Source organism: Zophobas morio, unplaced genomic scaffold, assembly GCF_036711695.1.
Source record: "Zophobas morio isolate AGI-343-1 ecotype UQ-CSIRO unplaced genomic scaffold, CSIRO_AGI_Zmor_V1 ptg000007l, whole genome shotgun sequence".
Classification (NCBI taxonomy): Eukaryota; Metazoa; Arthropoda; class Insecta; order Coleoptera; family Tenebrionidae; genus Zophobas; species Zophobas morio.
This window is the reverse complement of record NW_026972112.1, coordinates 1,617,431-1,637,039: the sequence shown is the minus strand read 5'-3', so window position 1 is coordinate 1,637,039 and position 19,609 is coordinate 1,617,431. Positions and strand designations below refer to the sequence as shown.

The window sequence follows — 19,609 nt, the reverse complement described above, 5'->3', positions numbered from 1 at the left end:
GCCAAAATCAGTCTTGTCTTAACAAATACAACCCCCGCCCACTCTTCCTCTATTTTCCTAGAAGATAATATGTCATTCGCCTAAATCAGTTTTATCTTAAAAAGTACTGGTCCCGCCCACCCGCCTTTTATTATATTTGTATATATTTCGTTTGCTAAAATCAGTTTTATCTTAACAGCTACTAGCTAGGATAAGACTAATTTTATCAAATGATATACCCTCTAAGAAAAGAGAGGGTGGGTGGGCGGGGTTAGTACCTGCTAGGATCATACTGATTTTGGCTAATGATGTCTCTCTACGGGTGGGCGGAGTTATTACTTGCACTAAAATAAGACCAATTTTGGCAAATGACATACTCTTTAAGAAAAGAGAGGGTTGGCGGGCGGGGCTAGTTCCTGTCAAGATGAAATTGGTTTGGCAAATGATATACCTTCTAAGAGAAAAGAGGGTGGGCGGGTGGGGCTACTGCTTGTTAAGATAAGACTGACTTTAGCAAATGATATACCTTCTAAGAAAAAAGAGGGTGGGTGGGCGGCGCTAGTACGTACCAAGGTAAGAGTGATTTTGGCAAATGAGATACACTCTAAGAAAAGAGAGGGTGGGTGGGCGGGGCTAGTACCTACCAAGGTAAGAGTGATTTTGGCAAATGAGATACCCTCTAAGAAAAGAGAGGGCGGGTGGGCGGGGCTAGTTCCTGCCAAGATAAAACTGATTTTGGCGAATGATATACCCTCTAAGAAAATGGGTATCATTTGCTAATGTCAGTCTTACCTTAACAAATACTAGCCCCACCCACCCACCCTGTATTTTCTTGGAAGGTATGCCCTTGGCCAAAATTACTCTCATCTTAGCAAATACTAGCCCCGCCCACCCACCCTCTCTTTTCTTAGAGTCTATGTTAACCGCCAAAATCAGTCTTGTCTTAACAAGTACAACCCCCGCCCACTCTTCCTCTATTTTCTTAGAAGATAATATGTCATTCGTCTAAATCAGTTTTATTTTAAAAAGTACTGGCTCCACCCACCCGCCTTTTATTTTATTTGAATATATTTCGTTTGCTAAAATCAGTTTTATCTTAGCAGCTACTAGCTAGGATAAGACTAATTTTATCAAATGATATACCCTCTAAGAAAAGAGAGGGTGGGTGGGCGGGGTTAGTACCTGCTAGGATAATACTGAATTTGGCAAATGATATACCTTCTAAGAAAAAAGTGGGTGGATGGGTGGGGCTACTGCTTGTTAAGATAAGACTGACTTTAGCAAATGATATACCTTCTAAGAAAAAAGAGGGTGGGTGGGCCGGGTTAGTAGCTGCTAAGATGAAACTGATTTTGGCAAATGACATACTCTCTAAGAAAAGAGAGGGTGGGTGGGCGGGGTTAGTACCTGCTAGGATAATACTGAGTTTGGCTAATGAGATCTCTTTACGGGTGGGCGGAGTTATTACTTGCACTAAAATAAGACCGATTTTGTCAAATGACATACTCTTTAAGAAAAGAGAGAGTTGGCGGGCGGGGCTAGTTCCTGCCAAGATGAAACTGATTTTGGCAAATGATATACTTTCTAAGAAAAAAAAGATTGGGCGGGTGGGGCTACTGCTTGTTAAGATAAGACTGACTTTAGCAAACGATATACCTTCTAAGGGAAAAGGGGGTGGGCGGGTGGGGCTACTGCTTGTTAAGATAAGACTGAATTCAGCAAATGATATGCCTTCTAAGAAAAGAGAGGGTGGGTGGGCGGGGCTAGTACCTGCTACGATAAGACTGATTTTAGCAAATGATATCTCTCTTAGAATAGAGAGGGTGGGTGGGCGGGGCTAGTTCCTGCCAAGATGAAACTGATTTTGGCAAATGATATACCTTCTAAGAGAAAAGAGGGTGGGCGGGTGGGGCTACTGCTTGTTAAGATAAGACTGATTTTGGCAAATGACATACCCTCTAAGAAAAGAGAGAGTGGGTGGGCGAGGCTAGTACCTACCAAGGTAAGAGTGATTTTGGCAAATGAGATACCCTCTATGAAAAGAGAGGGCGGGTGGGCGGGGCTAGTTCCGGCCAAGATAAAACTGATTTTGGCGAATGATATACCCTCAAGAAAATAGGTATCATTTGCCAAAGTCAGTTTTAACTTAAGAAGTACTAGTAAAGCTCACCCACCCTCTATTTTCTTAGAGGATATTTCATGGGCCAAAATCAGTCTTTATCTTAGCAAGCACTAGCCCCACGCACCCTCTCTTTTCTTAGAGGAGATTATGTCATTCGCTTAAATCAGTTTTATCTTAGCAAGTACAGTAAAGTGTACCTGACAAATTTTTGACAAATCCGAGTCGAAAGCTGTTGTATCAGCATTGAGTTTTAAATTGATTGAAGACACAGCTTTAACAAGATTCACAAGATCTTTATTTATATCACTACACGCATCCTCTACTAGGGAAGGTCGAAAGTGAAGCAAAAGTTGCGTATCGTCAGCAAACGCTCTTTTTTACTTGATGAAGGCATGCTTAGCAATTGGGCAGTATATATAATAAATAAGATGTGTCCTAAGATTGATCTCTGAGGGACACCCGATATAAGTAAGGCTACTTCAGATTTTCCTGACTCAAGCACAACTTGTTGATAACGATTGGAGAGATATGATCTAAAAAAATTGGTCGTAATTAAATCAAAACCATAGTATTAGATCGTGATCCAGCGTATCAAAAGCCTTGGCGAAGTTTAGAAAGGTAGCTACAGCTGCATAGTTTTTATCAATGGAGTCTATACAGTCACCCACAAACCTTTTTTATTCATAGAATGAGCTTGAAAAGTGAGAATAGCTCTTTTTTCTCGTCTAATTGCTGCTAATGTGAGATTTCTTAATCTTTTATAGTAAGTCCAGTCGTCCTTGATTGAAGGCATTAATTGATATTCAAGTCGCCACTAATGATAATAATTTCATATTGAGGTATCACATAGGACAGAAAATTGTCAAAGAACTCAGTAGTATCGTCTAACTTATCCTAGTTATAATTTTAAGTTCACTGGTAATAAGGGTTTGATCAAGCTCATTGGATGTTGCTATTTTGCTAATCAATCTTGCTTTATCATACAAATTCCATAGTTAACGACGAAAGTGAGATAAAAACCAACATCATCTACAAAAACAATCTTGCTCTCTTAACACAGTTTCTGGCATATAGACAACATTAACCATCACCTTTAACTTTTCCGGTCTTTGACGAACTATCCCCACGTAATCATTCGGAGAACTCCTACTGTTTAACAAAAAACAAAAACAAACTCTACACTATCGTCTTGACTTCACCTTTAACTCTTCCAGTTATCACCACCTTATCACATCTCAAAACCGCATACATAACGCATTCGTGCAAAATATTTTCACTAATCCACAATGAATTTTTCCGCACTTCTTTTCGTTTCGCTCTTCGTGTACGCTCAGGTAAGTAGTTTCCTCTTTTGCTTTCATTGTCTTATTTGGTTGCCCACTAGTGCTACCCACACGAAGAGGCCATCGACGCCTGTGAGCAAAAATCAGGGGTTACTAAAGAAATCCTACAGGGTCTTAAAGCAGGAAAATACGATAACCCAAAACTAGCGGCCTATTTGTTGTGTGCTCATAAGGTGATTGGGTTTCAAAATGAAGCAGGGGAGTTACAGGCCGACAAAATCAAAGACCATTTGAAGAAAACGTCTCACACTCAGGAGCAAATAGAACGGTTGGAACAGCTGTGTCTGCACAATAAGGAGACTCCAGAAAAAACGGCTGCAGAGTTTACAAAGTGTAGCAATATTTGTTTACATGGAAACGCAAACTGAGAAAAGCGATACCGGAAAATGTTTATTATTTAGTTTTAATAAATAAGTAAAACATGTAATGTTATTAACTGTCAATCATATTTGTTTATCTCGTGAAATTAATTAACATAACATAAAATCGAACAAGTTGAGCTGAAATTATGTATTTTCAAAGCGTGTGATGGCCAATATTTTTTTGTTATTGCTTTTATGAATTGATCACAAGTTTATAGTCCTTTGTTGAACGATAAATGGGTCTTGAAACATATTTTGAGTGACTGATGTATTTTATGGTGGACATGCGTAATAAAACATAATTTGTTGCACGCTTTTGTCTCAATGTACGTACCCTTAAATTCCAAGTTTAATGACAAGTTGTCTATATTAAAACGCATATTCTTAAACCTTATTATTACGACAATATCGCAAAAGCATAATTAGAGGTTGTTTATCACATGCACACCACTTTTTCACTTTAACCATTTAGTACAGTTATTTCCAGCTGCTTGGTTTTTAAACAAAAAATCTAACTGTAGCCTTGTAAAATCACTTTTAATCACACGTCACGCTTATTCATTTACCGGAAGCGGTGTTGAGTGATTATCTGAAGAGACGGCACTGGCTGTAGAAAAAATCGTGTGCCAAGAGGTGACACAGTTTAAATAAATCATTACCTTGAAACTATAATATAAACTAAACTCAAGTAATGAGCAGATTAAATAATAACTTCGAGATGGTAGCAGTTCAAGGTTTGATCTCTTTGTACTTTCTAGATTGTTGCGTACAATTACGTCAGAGCGAAATGAAAGAAACATTATGAGGATCTTTTACACATAATTTAATCCACAAAAGAATTATTTTTCATTGTGAGCTCTCCGGATTTTCGGGAAAATCTGTCCACAAATAGTAAAAAATGTGTTGACGTGAATGTGAAAACTAGTCTCCGAAAAATCTAAATCTAAAAATGGAAAAATCTAAAATCGACACCCCACTCAGAAGGAGCACTGTCACGGCCAAAGTGGAGAGATATGTCTTAAGTGGGGGTAGAAAGCGTAAAAAACAACTTGTCATTAAACTTGGCTTTTAGGGGTACGTACTTTGCAAAGTCTGAGACAATACCATGCAAAAACCACGTTTTATTACGCAAGTCCACCATAAATTACACCAGTAACTCAAAATGTGTTTCAAGACCCATTGATCGTTAAACAAAGGACTATAAACCTGCGATCGTTTCATAAAAGTAATAACAATCAAAATGTTGCTCATTACACGCCTTAAAAATATATAATTTCAGTTTAACTTGTTCGATTTTATGTTACGTTCTCAATTTGTGTTTCCGTATAAATAAATATAGCTGCACTTTATAAACTCTAAAGCCGTCTTTTCTGGGGTCTCCTTATTATGCAAACACTGCTGTTCTATGAGTTGCATTTGCTCCTGAGTGCGACATACTTTCTTTAGATGATATTCAATTTTGTCAGCCTGTAACTCCCCTGCTTCGTTTTGGAACCCAATCACCTTATGAGTACACAATAAATAGGGCGCTGCTTTTGGGTTATCAAATTTTCCTGCTCTAAGATCCTGTAGGATTTCTTTAGTAATTCCTGATTTTTGCTCACAAGCCTCGATGGCGTGTTGTTGTGGGTCACACTAGTGGTCAACCAAATAAGACAAAGAAAGTATTAAAGGAAACTAATTACCTGAGTGTACACGAAGAGCGAAACGAAAAGAAATGCGGAAAAATTCATTGTGGATTACTGAAAATATTTTGAACGAATGGGTTATGAATAGTTTTGAGATGTGATAAGGCGGTGATAACGGGAAGAGTTAAAGGTGAAGTCAACAACAAGAAGAAAGGTCAAAAAATTAATAGCGTAAAGTTTTATTTTGGACTTAGAATCTTTGGTTAAACAATAAAAGTTATGTCTATAAACAAGGAACTGTGTTAAGGGAGCAAGATTGTTATTAATTTTTTTTTTATTATGTAACATTTAAAACAAATTACATTTAAAAATTGTTTAATTTCCATCCAAATTTACAAAAAAGGACTTTCGCTAATTTTCTAAGAATCAAAAATTCATAAAGCTATTGATAAATTGAGATTTTTTGAAAAGTTATGTCGTTATTTTTATTTACTCGATTCTGTTAACATTGTTGAATAAATGGAGCCGAAAATAATACAAATCCAAATCCAAAAGCGCAAGTCTTTAGGTAACTTCGAATGGAGCTCGGGATGGGACAGTGGTTACAGAAAAAAATTCAGGAAGTTGTGACTAAATTTTCTACTAAGGAAGATACATTAAAAGAGACAATTCTAAAACCTGTGAAGTATCAAATTTTATGTTCTTTTAAATGGCAAAACGGACCTCATGCACCTCGCTAAATTCAAAGCTGTCATTTCTGGAGTCTCCCGATTTCTCAAACACTTCTGCTCTGCCTGACGTTGTATGTTCTCATTGAACTTCTTCAGATAAATCTTTATTCGGGGAATCTTCAACCGGCCTGAGTAATCCTGTACTCCCAGCAACTGATTGAGACAGAACAAATACTTTCCCATTACTGGGTTATAAAAATTACCGTTTTCAATATCTCTCCTAACATCGTCAGTTAACCCTGCTACACAGTCAGTTGATTCGTATGCACACTGTAACTGACTAAATAAAAAAAAGAAAATGAATATGAGACTAAGTACCTGACTGTACACGAAGAGGGAGACGAAGAGAATAGCGATGATCTTCATTTTGGATCACCACAGTTGATAACTACCGAAAAGAGGGGTCATAAAAACTGGATACCTAATAGAGTATTTCACTTGTTATTAAACTCACCTTTACTAGACAGCGATATCTACTACCTTTGTAAAAGACAAAACACGGTTTATATTGCACACCGACTAAATAGCATTGGCAAATCGAAACTTAATTCAAGCTACATTTGATATTCAACAAAAGACTATAAAGTTTCGTTGACTACGAGATGGTAGTAATAAAAATATTAGGAGAAGTTATAAAGACAACCAAAAACATTTAAGTTGTTGTTCTTGCTTAATCACTTAAAAATCATCGGTTGACACCAGATGTGGTGATGCGTCGACCACAAAAGTAAATCTGGTGTTCATGTGCATCGAAATTTTAAAACCTTGTGAACGCCAGCGTTTTTAGCATGACGGGTGCTAACCACAAAACAACGACGCTGTTTTCACAGCTCATAACCTTGAAGCAGAATAATTGTTTCAAACCAGGTGAGAATATTTTAATTTAGGTCTGAATGCGAGTAATAATATAAATTGTTTGATTTTCTGAATTTTCTATTTTTCAATTTTTTCATTGTTCAGTTTTACGATTTTTTAAATTTTAGATATTTCTAATTTACAATTTCTCGATTTTGCAGTTTTCGATTTTCCGAATTTTTGATTCATCGATTTCGATTTTTGACTTTTCGCTAGTTCGTATGTGCAATTTTTGAGATTTTTTATTTCCGAAATTTCGGATTTTCGATTTTTCCATTTTTTGAAGTTTCCATTATCGAAAATTGAATGAACCAATATTTGGAGAAACGAAAAACTGAGGATTCGTAAAACCGAAAAATACAACATCTAAAAATCCAAAACCGGAAAACATAAAGATCAAATTTAGAAACATCGAAACTGAAAAATCCAGAAATTGCAAATTAGAAATACTTATCTAAAATTTGAAAAATCGAAAAACTGAATAATGGATAATAAACCGACATTTGAACAAGCGAAAAACCAAAAATCCGGAAATCGAAAAATAGAACAACTAAAAACCCGAAATTTCTAAAATTGAAGCTTTGAAAAATCGTTAATACAAAATATCGAAAAATCCAAAGCAAAAACCGAGGAATCAAAAATTCGAAAAATCGAAAATTTGATGAACGAGATTTTTGAAAAATCGAGAAAATGAAAAAACGAAAAGTAAAGAAATTCAAAATCATAATTTTGAAAAATGAACAAATCGAATATCGAAAATTTAAAAATCGAAAAACCAAAACTCAAATTTCTGTTTCATCAAATTTTCAATTTTTTGAATTTTCGGTATTTCAAATTTTAGATTTTTCGATTTTTCAATTTTTGATTTTTCGAATATTTGACTCATCGATTTCAACTTTTGATTTTTCGATATTTCGTATTTACGAATTTGGAATTAGCAATTTTCGAAATTTTTGGTTTCCGGTTTTTCGACTTTTCCAATTTTAGATTACTCGATTTTCGGTTTTTCGATTTTCCAATTTTCAATGCGTTCATTTTTCGAAATTCGATTTTCAATTTTTGTACTTTTCGTTCTTTCAATTTCTTGATTTTTCAAATTTCTGTTTCATCAAATTTTCAATTCATTGAATTTTCGATATTTCAAAATTTAGATTACTCGATTTGATATTTAACGAGTTTTTGTTTCTTCGATTTTTCGAACATTTGATTCACCGATTTCTCAAATCTAGGTTCAAATTTTGGAATTTTCGAATTGCCGATTTTTGATTTTCGATTTTTAATTTTCGATATTCGATTTGTTCATTTTTCAAAATTATGATTTTCATTTTTTTACTTTTCGTTTTTTCATTTTCTCGATTTTTCAATTATCTCGTTCTTCAAATTTTCGATTTTTGATATTTCAAATTTGTTATTTCTCGTTCTTTCATTTTTAGATTTTTCGAATATTTGATTCATTCGATTTTTACTTATGATTTTTCGATATTTCGTATAAACGATTTTTCAAATTTTCAATTTTAGAAATTTTGGGTTTTTAAATTTACTAGTTTTCGGTTTTTCGGATTTTTGGTTTTTCGCTTCAAATATTGATTCGCTGAATTTGCGATTTTGTTATATTCGAATTCAGTTTGTTTCCTTTTCGTTGTCTCAACTTTTATTATCTATTTTTGGATTTTTTGAATTTTCGATTTTTCAATTTTTCCATTATTCAGTTTTTCGATTATTCAAATTTTATATATTTCTAATTTAGTTTCCGGATTTTTCAATTTTCGATTTTTCTAATTTGAATCATCGATTTCAACTTCTGATTTTTCGATATTTCGTATTTACGATTTTCAATTTTCGAAATTTCGTATTTTCGAATATTCAGTTTATTTAATTTCGTTTCCCGGATTTTTCAACTTTTCAACTTTTCGATGTTCGGTATTTCCTTTGTTGTATATTTCGATTATCGGATTTTTGATTTTTCTAAATCTCGAATTTATAATTTTTGATCTTTCTGTTTTCCGATTTTGGATTTTAGATGTTTTATTTTTCGGTTTTACGGATTTTCGGTTTTTCGTTTCTCCAAATATTGGTTCATTAAATTTTCGATAATGGAAAATTCAAAAAATGGAAAAATCGAAAATCCGAAATTTCGAAAATAAAAAATCTCAAAAATTGTAGATGCGAATTATCGAAAACTCAAAAATCGAAATCGATGAATCAAATGTTCGAAAAATCGAAAACAGAAAAATCGAGAAATTGCAAATTAGAAGTATCTGACATAAAAAAAAACGTAAAATTGAATAATTGAAAAATTGAAAAATAGCAAATTCAGAAAATCAAATGTATAATAAAATTTGAAAAATTGAAAAATCTAGAAACCGAAAACAAAACAAATCATATTCGAATATCATACAATCGAAAATTCGATGTACCAAGATTTGAGGGAAGGAAAAACCGTAAATTCGGAAAATCGAAAATTAAAAAATCTTAAAATTCAAAATTTGAAAATTCAAAACTTTTCGAAAAATCTTAATTTATCAATATCTTTATGAGCTTTTCGACTTTTAGAAAATTACCGAAAGCCCTTTTTCGTACAATTACAGGGGAATAAAAAAATAAAATTTTTGAATATAATTTGCTGAAAATGTTGCAGATAGAGTGGGATTTTTCGATTTTTGGAGTTTCCGGTTTTCCGATTTTCGGTTTATCGATTTTCCAATCTGCGATATGATCATTTTTCGTACTTCGAATTTTCAATTTTTTTACTTTTCGTTCTTTCAGTTTCTTGATTTTTCAAATTTCTGTTCCATCAAATTTTCAATTTTTTGAATTTTTGATATTTCAAAATTTGGATTTTTCGATTTTTCAGTTTTGGAATTTTCGAATATTTGATTCATCGATTTTGAATTTTGATTTTCCGATATAACGTATTTACGATTTTTTGAATTGTCAATTTTCCAAATTTTTGATTTTCGGTTTTTCTAATTTTCATATTTCGACTTTTTCAATTTTAGATTACTCGATTTGATATTTATCGAGTTTTTGTTTCTTCGATTTTTCGAACATTTGATTTATCGATTTTTCAAATCTTGGTTCAAATTTTTGAATTTTCGAATTTCCGATTTTTGGTTTTTCGATTTTTAATTTTCGATATTCGATTTGTTCATTTTTCAAAATTATGATTTTCATTTTTTTACATTTCGTTTTTTCATTTTCTTGGTTCTTCAATTATCTCGTTCTTCAAATTTTCGATTTTTTGAATTTTTGATATTTCAAATTTGTTATTTCTCGTTCTTTCAGTTTTCGATTTTTACTAATGATTTTTCCATATTTTGTATAAACGATTTTTCAAATTTTCAATTTTAGAAATTTTGGGTTTTTAGATTTTCTAGTTTTCGGTTTTCCGGATTTTTGGTTTTTTGCTTCAAAAATTGATTGGCTGAATTTTCCATTTTGTTATATTCGAATTCAGTTTGTTTCCTTTTCGTTTTCTCAACTTTTATTATCTATTTTTGGATTTTTTGAATTTTTTATTTTTCAATTTTTCCATTATTCAATTTTTCGATTTTTCCAATTTTAGATATTTCTAATTTACAGTTTCCGGATTTTGCAGTTTTCGATTTTTCTAATATTTCAATGAATGATGGATTTCAACTTTTGATTTTTCGATATTTCGTATTTACGATTTTCAGTTATCGAAATTTCGTATTTTCGAATATTCAGTTTATTTAATTTCGTTTTCCGGATTTTTCAATTTTTCAACTTTTCGATGTTCGCTATTTCCTTTGTTGTATATTTCGATTCTCGGATTTTAGATTTTTCTAAATCTCGATTTTCTAATTTTTGATCTTTCTGTTTTCCGATTTTGGATTTTAGATGTTCTATTTTTCGGTTTTACGAATTTTCGGTTTTTCGTTTCTCCAAATATTGGTTCATTAAATTTTCGATAATGGAAAATTCAAAAAATGGAAAAATCGAAAATCCGAAATTTCGAAAATAAAAAATCTCAAAAATTGTAGGTGCAAACTATCGAAAACTCAAAAATCGAAATCGATGAATCAAATATAAGAAAAATCGAAAACAGAAAAATCGAGAAAATGCAAATTAGAAGTATCTGAAATAAAAAAAAAAACGTAAAATTGAATAATTGAAAAATTGAAAAATAGCAAATTCAGAAAATCAAATGTATAATAAAATTTGAAAATTGAAAAATATAGAAACCGAAAAGTAAACAAATCATATTCGAATATCATACAATCGAAAATTCGATGTACCAAAATTTGAGGGAAGGAAAAGCCGTAAATTCGGAAAATCGAAAATTAATAAATCTAAAAATTCAAAATTTGAAAAATCAAAACTTTTCGAAAAATCTCAATTTATCAATATCTTTATGAGCTTTTTGACTTTTAGAAAAATACCGAAAGTCCTTTTTCGTACAATTACAGGGGAATAAAAAAATAAAATTTTTGAATATAATTTGCTTAAAATGTAGTAGATAGAGTAGGATTTTCCGATTTTCGGTTTTTCGATTATCCAATTTTCAATGTGTTCATTTTTCTAAATTCGAATTTTCAATTTTTGTCCTTCTTGTTCTATCAATTTCTTGATTTTTCAAATTTCTGTTTCATCAAATTTTCAATTTTTTGAATTTTCGATATTTCAAAATTTGGATTTTTCGATTTTTCAGTTTTGGAATTTTCGAATATTTGATTCATCGATTTTGACTTTTGATTTTCCGATATTACGTATTTACGATTTTTGGAATTGTCAATTTCCGAAATTTTTTATTTTCGGTTTTTCTAATTTTCATATTTCGACTTTTTCAATTTTAGATTTGATATTTATCGAGTTTTTGTTTCTTCGTTTTTCGATTTTTAGAACATTTGATTCATCATGATTTTTCAAATTTTGGTTCAAGTTTTAGAATTTCGGAAATGCCGATTTTTGGTTTTTCGATTTTTTAATTTTAGATATTCGATTTGTTCATTTTTCAAAATTATGAGTATCATTTTTTACTTTTCGTTTTTTCATATTCTTGATTTTTCAGTTATCTGATTCGCTGAATTTTCGATTTTGTTATATTCGAATTCAGTTTGTTTCCTTTTCGTTTTCTCAAATGCGAGAAGAGGTGAGTGGGGCTAAGTTTAATTTTTTCCTATAGTTCTTTATAAGCAAGCAATTTATAAGCTTTAATTAATTTACGATTAACAATAATGTACGAGAAAACTATTGCGGAAACTCAAGAATTATCCCACACAAGTTTTTTTAGAAAATTTTTAGAAAAAACAAAATAAGTCACTGGAATGGAGAAAGAATGTGGGCGGGGTGGAGTTTAGCTTTTTCTACAGTCTTATGACCAAGCACTGAATTTTCGAATTTGTTATATTCGAATTCAGTTTGTTTCCTTTTCGTTTTCTCAACTTTTATTATCTAGTTTTGGATTTTTTGAATTTTCGATTTTTCAATTTTTCCATTACTCAGTTTTTCGACGTTTCAAATTTTAGATATTTCTAATTTACAGTTTCCGGATTTTTCAGTTTTCGATTTTCCTAATATGTACTTGAATCATCGATTTCAACTTTTGATTTTTCGATATTTCGTATTTACGATTTTCAATTTTCGAAATTGAAAGAACGAAAAGTAAAAAAATTGAAAATTCGAATTTCGAAAAATGAACACATCGAAAATTGGAAAATCGAAAAACCGAAAATCTGAAAATCGGAAACTCCAAAAATCGAAAAATCCTGCTCTATCTACAACATTTTCAGCAAATGATATTTAAAAATTTGATTTTTTTATCCCCGTGTAAATGCACGAAAAACGGCTTTCGCAAATTTTCTAAAAGTCAAAAAACTATTGATAAATTGAGATTTTTTGAAAAGTTGCCTAAAAATCGTCAATAAATTCTTAGACAGAAATTGACGAGCTGATTCGAAAAACATAAATTATTAACGGTTCCGGTTTAAAAACTTCGGAAAATTGGTTTGAAAATAAAATTTTTACTTCGAAAACTGTCGTTATTTATTTATTCGATTCTGGAAAACCTGTTGGAATTGTCGAAAAAATGAAGCCGAAAATAACTTGTACAAATCCAAAGAAGAAAAAGTCTTTAAGGTAACTTTGAATGGAGCTCGGAATGGGACAGTGGTTACAGAAAAAAATTCAGGAAAGTGTGATTAAATTTTCTACTAATGAAAATACATTTACAAGAGACAATGCTGGACCCTGTGAAGTATTAGATAAAGATTTATTTGCTTTTGTGACCTGTGATATAGAAGTTGGCGCATATCTCAAACCTTAAAGCCGTCTTTTCTGGAGTCTTGTAATTTTTCAAACACTTCTTTTCTATCTTACGTCGTATCTTCTGACCAATCTTCTTTTTCTTGAAAAACCGTTTTATTGCGGAAGCCTGCAGCTTGCCTGCTTCATCTTGGATCCCCACCGACTTATGGAAACAGAACAAAAAGGATCCCAATTCTGGTCTATCCAAATGGCCTCTTTCAAAATCTATGTACATATCGATGGTTAACCCTGACTTTTTCACGCAGTCAGATATTGTTGCTTTACGACACTATGACTAATTAAATAAAAAGAAAGAAAATTAATGGGAGACTAAGTACCTGAGTGTACGCGAAGAGGGAGACCAAGAGGATAGTGGTGATCTTCATTTTGGATCTCCACGGTTGATAACTACCAAAAAGTGGTACTTAACTCGAAATGAAACTGACCTTTACTAAACTGCGATATCTACTACCTTTGTGGAAGACAAAACACGGTTTTTATTCCTCACCGAATTAATTAAATTGGCAAATTGAAATTTGTTTCAAGCTACACTTGTTATTCAACAAAAGACTATTAAGTTTTGTTGACTATGAGATGATCGTAATAAAAATATTAAGAGTATTATAAAGACAACCGCAAATATTTAACGAAATTGTTGTTCGTGGTTAATCATTTAAATCATCACAATCATGGTAGAGACCAGATGTGGCGTTTTTACTTTGAAGGTGCAAGCTTAATTTAGCACACACTGGACCAAATTTTCGATTTTTCGAATTTTTGAAATTTCAGATTTGTTATTCCACACATTTTGGCTTTTGATTTTTCGAATTTTCGTATTCACGATATTCAAATTTTCAATTTTAGAAATTCCGGATTTTTCGATTGTTGAAGTTTCTTATTCACCGATTTTCGGTTTTTCGATTCAGCGAATTTTCGATTTTTTCATATTCAAATTCAAATTATCTATTTCTCGATTTTTCAAATTTTAGATATGTCTTATTTCTATTGTGCAATTTCTCGATTTTCAGTTTTCCATTTTTCGAATATTTGAATCATCGATTTCGATTTTTGACTTTTAGATAGCTCGTATGTACAATTTTTGAGATTTTTTTTATTTCCGAAATTTCGGATTTTCCACACTCGACTTCAACTAACGTGATTGAGCTGACCCGACTTAAAATGACCTGACTTGAACGAACCAGAATTCAATGACCTAAGTTGAACTAACCTGACTTGAACTTATCCCATTTTGCGAATAGTTTTCGAATTTTTTTAATGTTTTCTATTTAAAAATTTTTTCGAATCCCAATTTTTTGAGTTCTCAATTTTAAATACTTTGATTTTTGCCTGTTATTTTTTTTTATTTTTAGACATCATAATTTTTCGTTGTTCAATCTCTCAATTTTTCAACTTCCCGATTTTTAATTTTTGATATTTTCAATTTTTCGATTTTTATGCTTCAGTATTAAATTTTTCGATTTTTTAGGTTTTTTGGTTCAAAATTTCAATCTTAATAAAGTTATTTTTCTCTTTGATGAAAACCTGAGAAAATGAAAAATGAAAACTTAAGAATTTGAAAAATAAAAATTCAGGAACATGTAAAATTCCAGTTAAAAAATTGAAGAAATGAAAAATCGAACCACTGCAAAGCTCGAGAAATTGAGAAAAAGATAATTTCAAAAAATTATAATTGTAAATCGAAAACTGATAAAATGAAAGTTGTAATATCAAAACACTAAGATTAAAAGCTTCAAAAAAATAGAAAACGTGAAAAATTAAAATATCCCAAAATAAAAAAATCGAAAAAATTCAAAATCGAAATATTGCAAAACGAAACTGATCTGACTTGGCTTGAACTGACCTGATAAGAGCTGATATGACTTAGGCCAACCTAACTTGAGTCAACATGACTTAAACTGACTTGAACTTATCAGACCTGACTTAAGCTGACCCGACTTGAACTGACTCCGCTTTTCGATTCATTGGTTTTTCGATTTTTATTTCAACTTTTCAAATTAATTTTTTTCGATCTGCAACTTTTCCATGTTAAAATTTGGCTTTTGATTTTTCGAATTCTCGTATTCACGATTTTCGACTTTTCAATTTTAGAAATTCCGGATTTTTCGAATTTAGAAGTTTTTTATTTACCGATTTTCGGTTTTTCGATTTTTTCATATTCAAATTCAAATTATCTGTTTTTTTGAATTTTTCAAATTTTAGATATTATGTCTCATTTCTATTGTGCAATTTTTCGATTTTTCAGTTTTCCATTTTTCGTATATTTGATCCATCGATTTCGATTTTTCACTTTTCGATAGCTCGTATGTACAATTTTTGAGATTTTTTATTTCCGAAATTTCGGATTTTCGATTTTTCCATTTTTTGAATTTTCCATTATCGAAAATTGAATGAACCAATATTTGATGAAACGAAAAACCGAAAATCCGTAAAACCGAAAAATAGAACATCTAAACACCCAAAGTCGGAAAACCGAAACGTCAAAAATTAGAAAATCGAGATTTGGATAAATCAAAAATCCAAGAATCGAAATATACAACAAAGGAAATACCGAACATTGAAAAGTTGAAAAATTGAAAAATCGGGAAAACTGAAAATTAGTAAATTCGATTTCTTTTTAACGTCTCCGATTTAAAAATTTTGTCGAATCCCAATTTTTCGAGTTTTCAATTTTAATTTTTTTAGTTTTTCCATGTTTTTTTTTAATTTTTATACATTTTAATTTTTCCTGGTTCAATCGTTCAATTTTTCAGTTTCCTGATTTTTAATTTTTCATTTTTTCAACTTTTTGATTTGCAATTTTCGATTTTTTTCCCTTAATATTTAATTTTTCGATTTTTCAGTTTTTTGTTTCAAAATTTCAGCTTTAATAAATTTGTTTTTCTTTATGTTAAAAAGCTGAGAAAATGAAAAATGAAAAAATAAGAATTTGAAAAATAAAATTTCAGAAACGTGAAAAATTTTAAATAAAAAAAATTGAAGAAAGGAAAGATTGAAAAATTGCGAAGCCACTTATAATATCGAGAAATTGAAAAATAGAACAATTGAAAAATTAAAAAAAAAATAAAAATTGAAAAATCGTAAATCGAAAAACTTCGAATCGAAAATTGAAAATTGAGAAACTGAAAAATCAACAAATTGTAAACGTGAAAAATTAAAACAGCGCAAAATAGAAAAATCGAAGAATTCTAAAATCGAAATATTGCAGATCGAAACAATGAAATAAACTGATTGACTTGAACTGAACTGACTCGATTTCAACTAACCTGATTGAGCTGACCTGAGTTGAACTTACCCCATTTTCCGAAGTTTTCGGATTTTTTTGTTTTCGATTTAAAAAATTTTTCGAATCCCAATTTTTCGAGTTCTCAATTTTAAATATTTTGATTTTTTGCATGTTATTTTTTTTTAATTTTTAGACATCATAATTTTTCGTTGTTCAATCTCTCAATTTTCCAACTTCCCGTTTTTAATTTTTCATCTTTTCAATTTTTCGATTTACAATTTTTCGATTTTTTAGGTTTTTTGGTTCAAAATTTCAATCTTAATAAATTTATTTTTCTTTTTGATGAAAACCTGAGAAAATGAAAAATGAAAAATTAAGAATTTGAAAAATAAAAATTCAGGAACATGAAAAATTTTAATTAAAAAAATTGAAGAAATGAAAAATTGAAACACTGCAAAGCTCGAGAAACTGAAAAATAGATTATTTCAAAAAATAAAAATTGTAAATGGAAAACTGAAAAAATGAAAGTTGTAAGTAATATCAAAAAACTAAGATTAAAAGCTTCAAAAAAATAGAAAACGTGAAAAATTAAAATATCCCAAAATAGAAGAATCGAAAAAATTCAAAATCGAAATATTGCAAAACGAAACCCCGAAATGAACTGATCTGACTTGGCTTGAACTGACCTGATAAGAGCTGATATAACTTAAGCCTAACTTGAGTCAATATGACTTAAACTGACTTGAACTTATCTGACCTGATTTAAGCTGACCGGACTTAAACTGACTCCGCTTTTCGATTAATTGGTTTTTCGATTTTTATTTCAAGTTTTCAAATTAATTTTTTTTCGATTTGCAATTTTAGAATTTTCAATTTTAAATTCTTCAGTTTTTCGATCTGCAACATTTCCGTGTTAAAATTTTTTAATTTGTGAACATTATAATTTTTCATTATTGAATTTTTCGATTTTTCTTTCATTTGGTTCATGGATTTTGGCTTTTGATTTTTCGAATTCCCGTATTCACGATTTTCGAATTTTCAATTTTAGAAATTCCGGATTTTTCGAATTTAGAAGTTTCTTATTTACCGATTTTCGGTTTTTCGATTTTTTCATATTCAAATTCAAATTATCTATTTTTCGATTTTTCAAATTTTAGATATGTCTCATTTCTATTGTGCAATTTCTCGATTTTTCAGTTTTCCATTTTTCGAATATTTGATTCATCGATTTCGATTTTTGACTTTTCGAAAGCTCGTACCTATGTACAATTTTTGAGATTTTTTATTCCCGAAATTTCGGATTTTCGATTTTTCCATTTTTTGAATTTTCCATTATCGAAAATTGAATGAACCAATATTTGATGAAACGAAAAATCGAAAATCCGTAAAACCGAAAAATAGAACATCTAAACATCCAAAGTCAGAAAACCGAAACGTCAAAAATTAGAAAATCGAGATTTGGATAAACCAAAAATCCAAGAATCGAAATATACAACAAAGGAAATACCGAACATCGAAAAGTTGAAAAATTGAAAAATCGGGGAATAGAAATTAAAAAAACTAAAAATTCGAAAATACGAAATTTCGAAAACTGAAAATTTCAAATATCGTAAATACGAAATATCGAAAAATCAAAAGTTGAAATCTATGACTCAAATATTAGAAAAATCGAAAATTGAAAAATCCAGAAATTGCAAATTAGAAATATCTAAAATTTGAAAAATCGAAAAATCCAATAATGGAAAAATTGAAAAATCGAAAATTCAAAAAATCCAAAAATAGTTGCATATTTTCGGGGTTAATTTCACTATTTTTGGACAAACTGAATTGTTTTTCATAACTTTATGTTTATAGGAAAATGATTTTAGCTTTAATTTTGACATATCAATGCATATTTAAACAGGATAAATGCTCCACGTTGGCCACCAACTAGCGAATTTCGTGAATTTTGTGGAACTTTGCTCTAAATATTTGAATTCTTTGACTTCGATAGTTGATGCTCAGCAAGAACCACGGGAAGGTCTGAAGCAAGTCTTGCCAGGACAGGAGAGGGCTAGGAATTGTTAATGAGGGAGGAAACGTTAGACAGTACAGTACAATTTAATACAATACAATAGAAATACAACACAATACAGGTACCTACAATCTAGATCGATACAGCTACATTACATGATACAGATACAGATACAATACAGGATACAGATACAGATAAAATACAGTTGCATAGTTAGTACCCAAGCAAGCACACCGATGGAACTCGGGACGAAAACTATAGGTCGCAGTGCTCCCTCGCCCAAGGAAGGAACCCAGCCGCATAAATCCAAGGCCGACTGACCTCATCCTTAAAGAATGATGCGACCCAGCGTCTATGGGCCAACAGAACCCCCCCAGACCAAGAGCTTCTGACGACATGGAGAATTCAGACTCGGAACCAAAGAATGCGCTGTTGCAAAATTAATAAAAACCCAAGCAAGCACACCGATGGAACCCGGACGAAAACTATAGGTCGCAGCGCTCACACGCCCAAGGGAGAATGCAGCCGCATAGATACAGGGCCGACTGACCTCATCCCTTTGGGATGATGAACCTCATCCTTTTAGGATGATGACCCAGCGTCTAAGGGCAAACAGAACTCCCCCAGGCCAGAGCGTCTGACGACATGGAGAATTCAGACCCGGAACCAAAGAATGCACTGTTGCAAAATTAATACCCAAGCAAGGCACCGTAAAAACAAAGCATTAGCACGTTAAGTTAGTAACACATACAATATACAGTACAAAATGCTTCAATTACAAAAGTTACAATATACAAATGTCTCCACGTTTGCCACCAAAGAGCGATGACTGTGCTCGCTCGTTGTTGTTGCCCAGCAAGAACCAAACAATACGAGGAGGTCTGGAGTTTGTCTTGCCATGAGAAGAACAATAAATTAGAAATTCGCGAACACGGGCTACTTAAAAGCCAAAACGGAGCTCCGAATGCTCAGATGTTGCTGCCACCAGACCGAAATCAAACCTTTGACCGGAAAATTGCACGTTTTTAATATGTTCATGTTTGTAGGAAAACGGTTTTAATTAC

The 19,609-nt window shown here is 31.4% G+C and overlaps 3 protein-coding genes across 7 annotated transcripts in view; 2 read left to right on the top strand and 1 right to left on the bottom strand.

Moving 5' to 3' along the window:
- Window positions 1-19,609, top strand: part of LOC135124201 (calbindin-32) — a 325,924-nt gene that overhangs the window by 200,410 nt on the left and 105,905 nt on the right. The window lies entirely within an intron of this gene.
- Window positions 3,325-4,117, top strand: LOC135124196 (B1 protein-like). The gene is made up of 2 exons (XM_064049094.1): window positions 3,325-3,435; window positions 3,486-4,117. The coding sequence occupies exons 1-2, from the start codon at window positions 3,388-3,390 to the stop codon at window positions 3,810-3,812; spliced, it is 375 nt and encodes a 124-aa protein (XP_063905164.1). The 5' UTR covers window positions 3,325-3,387; the 3' UTR covers window positions 3,813-4,117.
- On the bottom strand, window positions 5,115-5,539 carry LOC135124670 (B1 protein-like). Its single transcript, XM_064049904.1, has 2 exons — window positions 5,492-5,539; window positions 5,115-5,441 (listed from the first exon to the last, which is right to left on the bottom strand). Exons 1-2 carry the CDS (start codon window positions 5,537-5,539, stop codon window positions 5,115-5,117), a joined length of 375 nt encoding a protein of 124 aa, XP_063905974.1.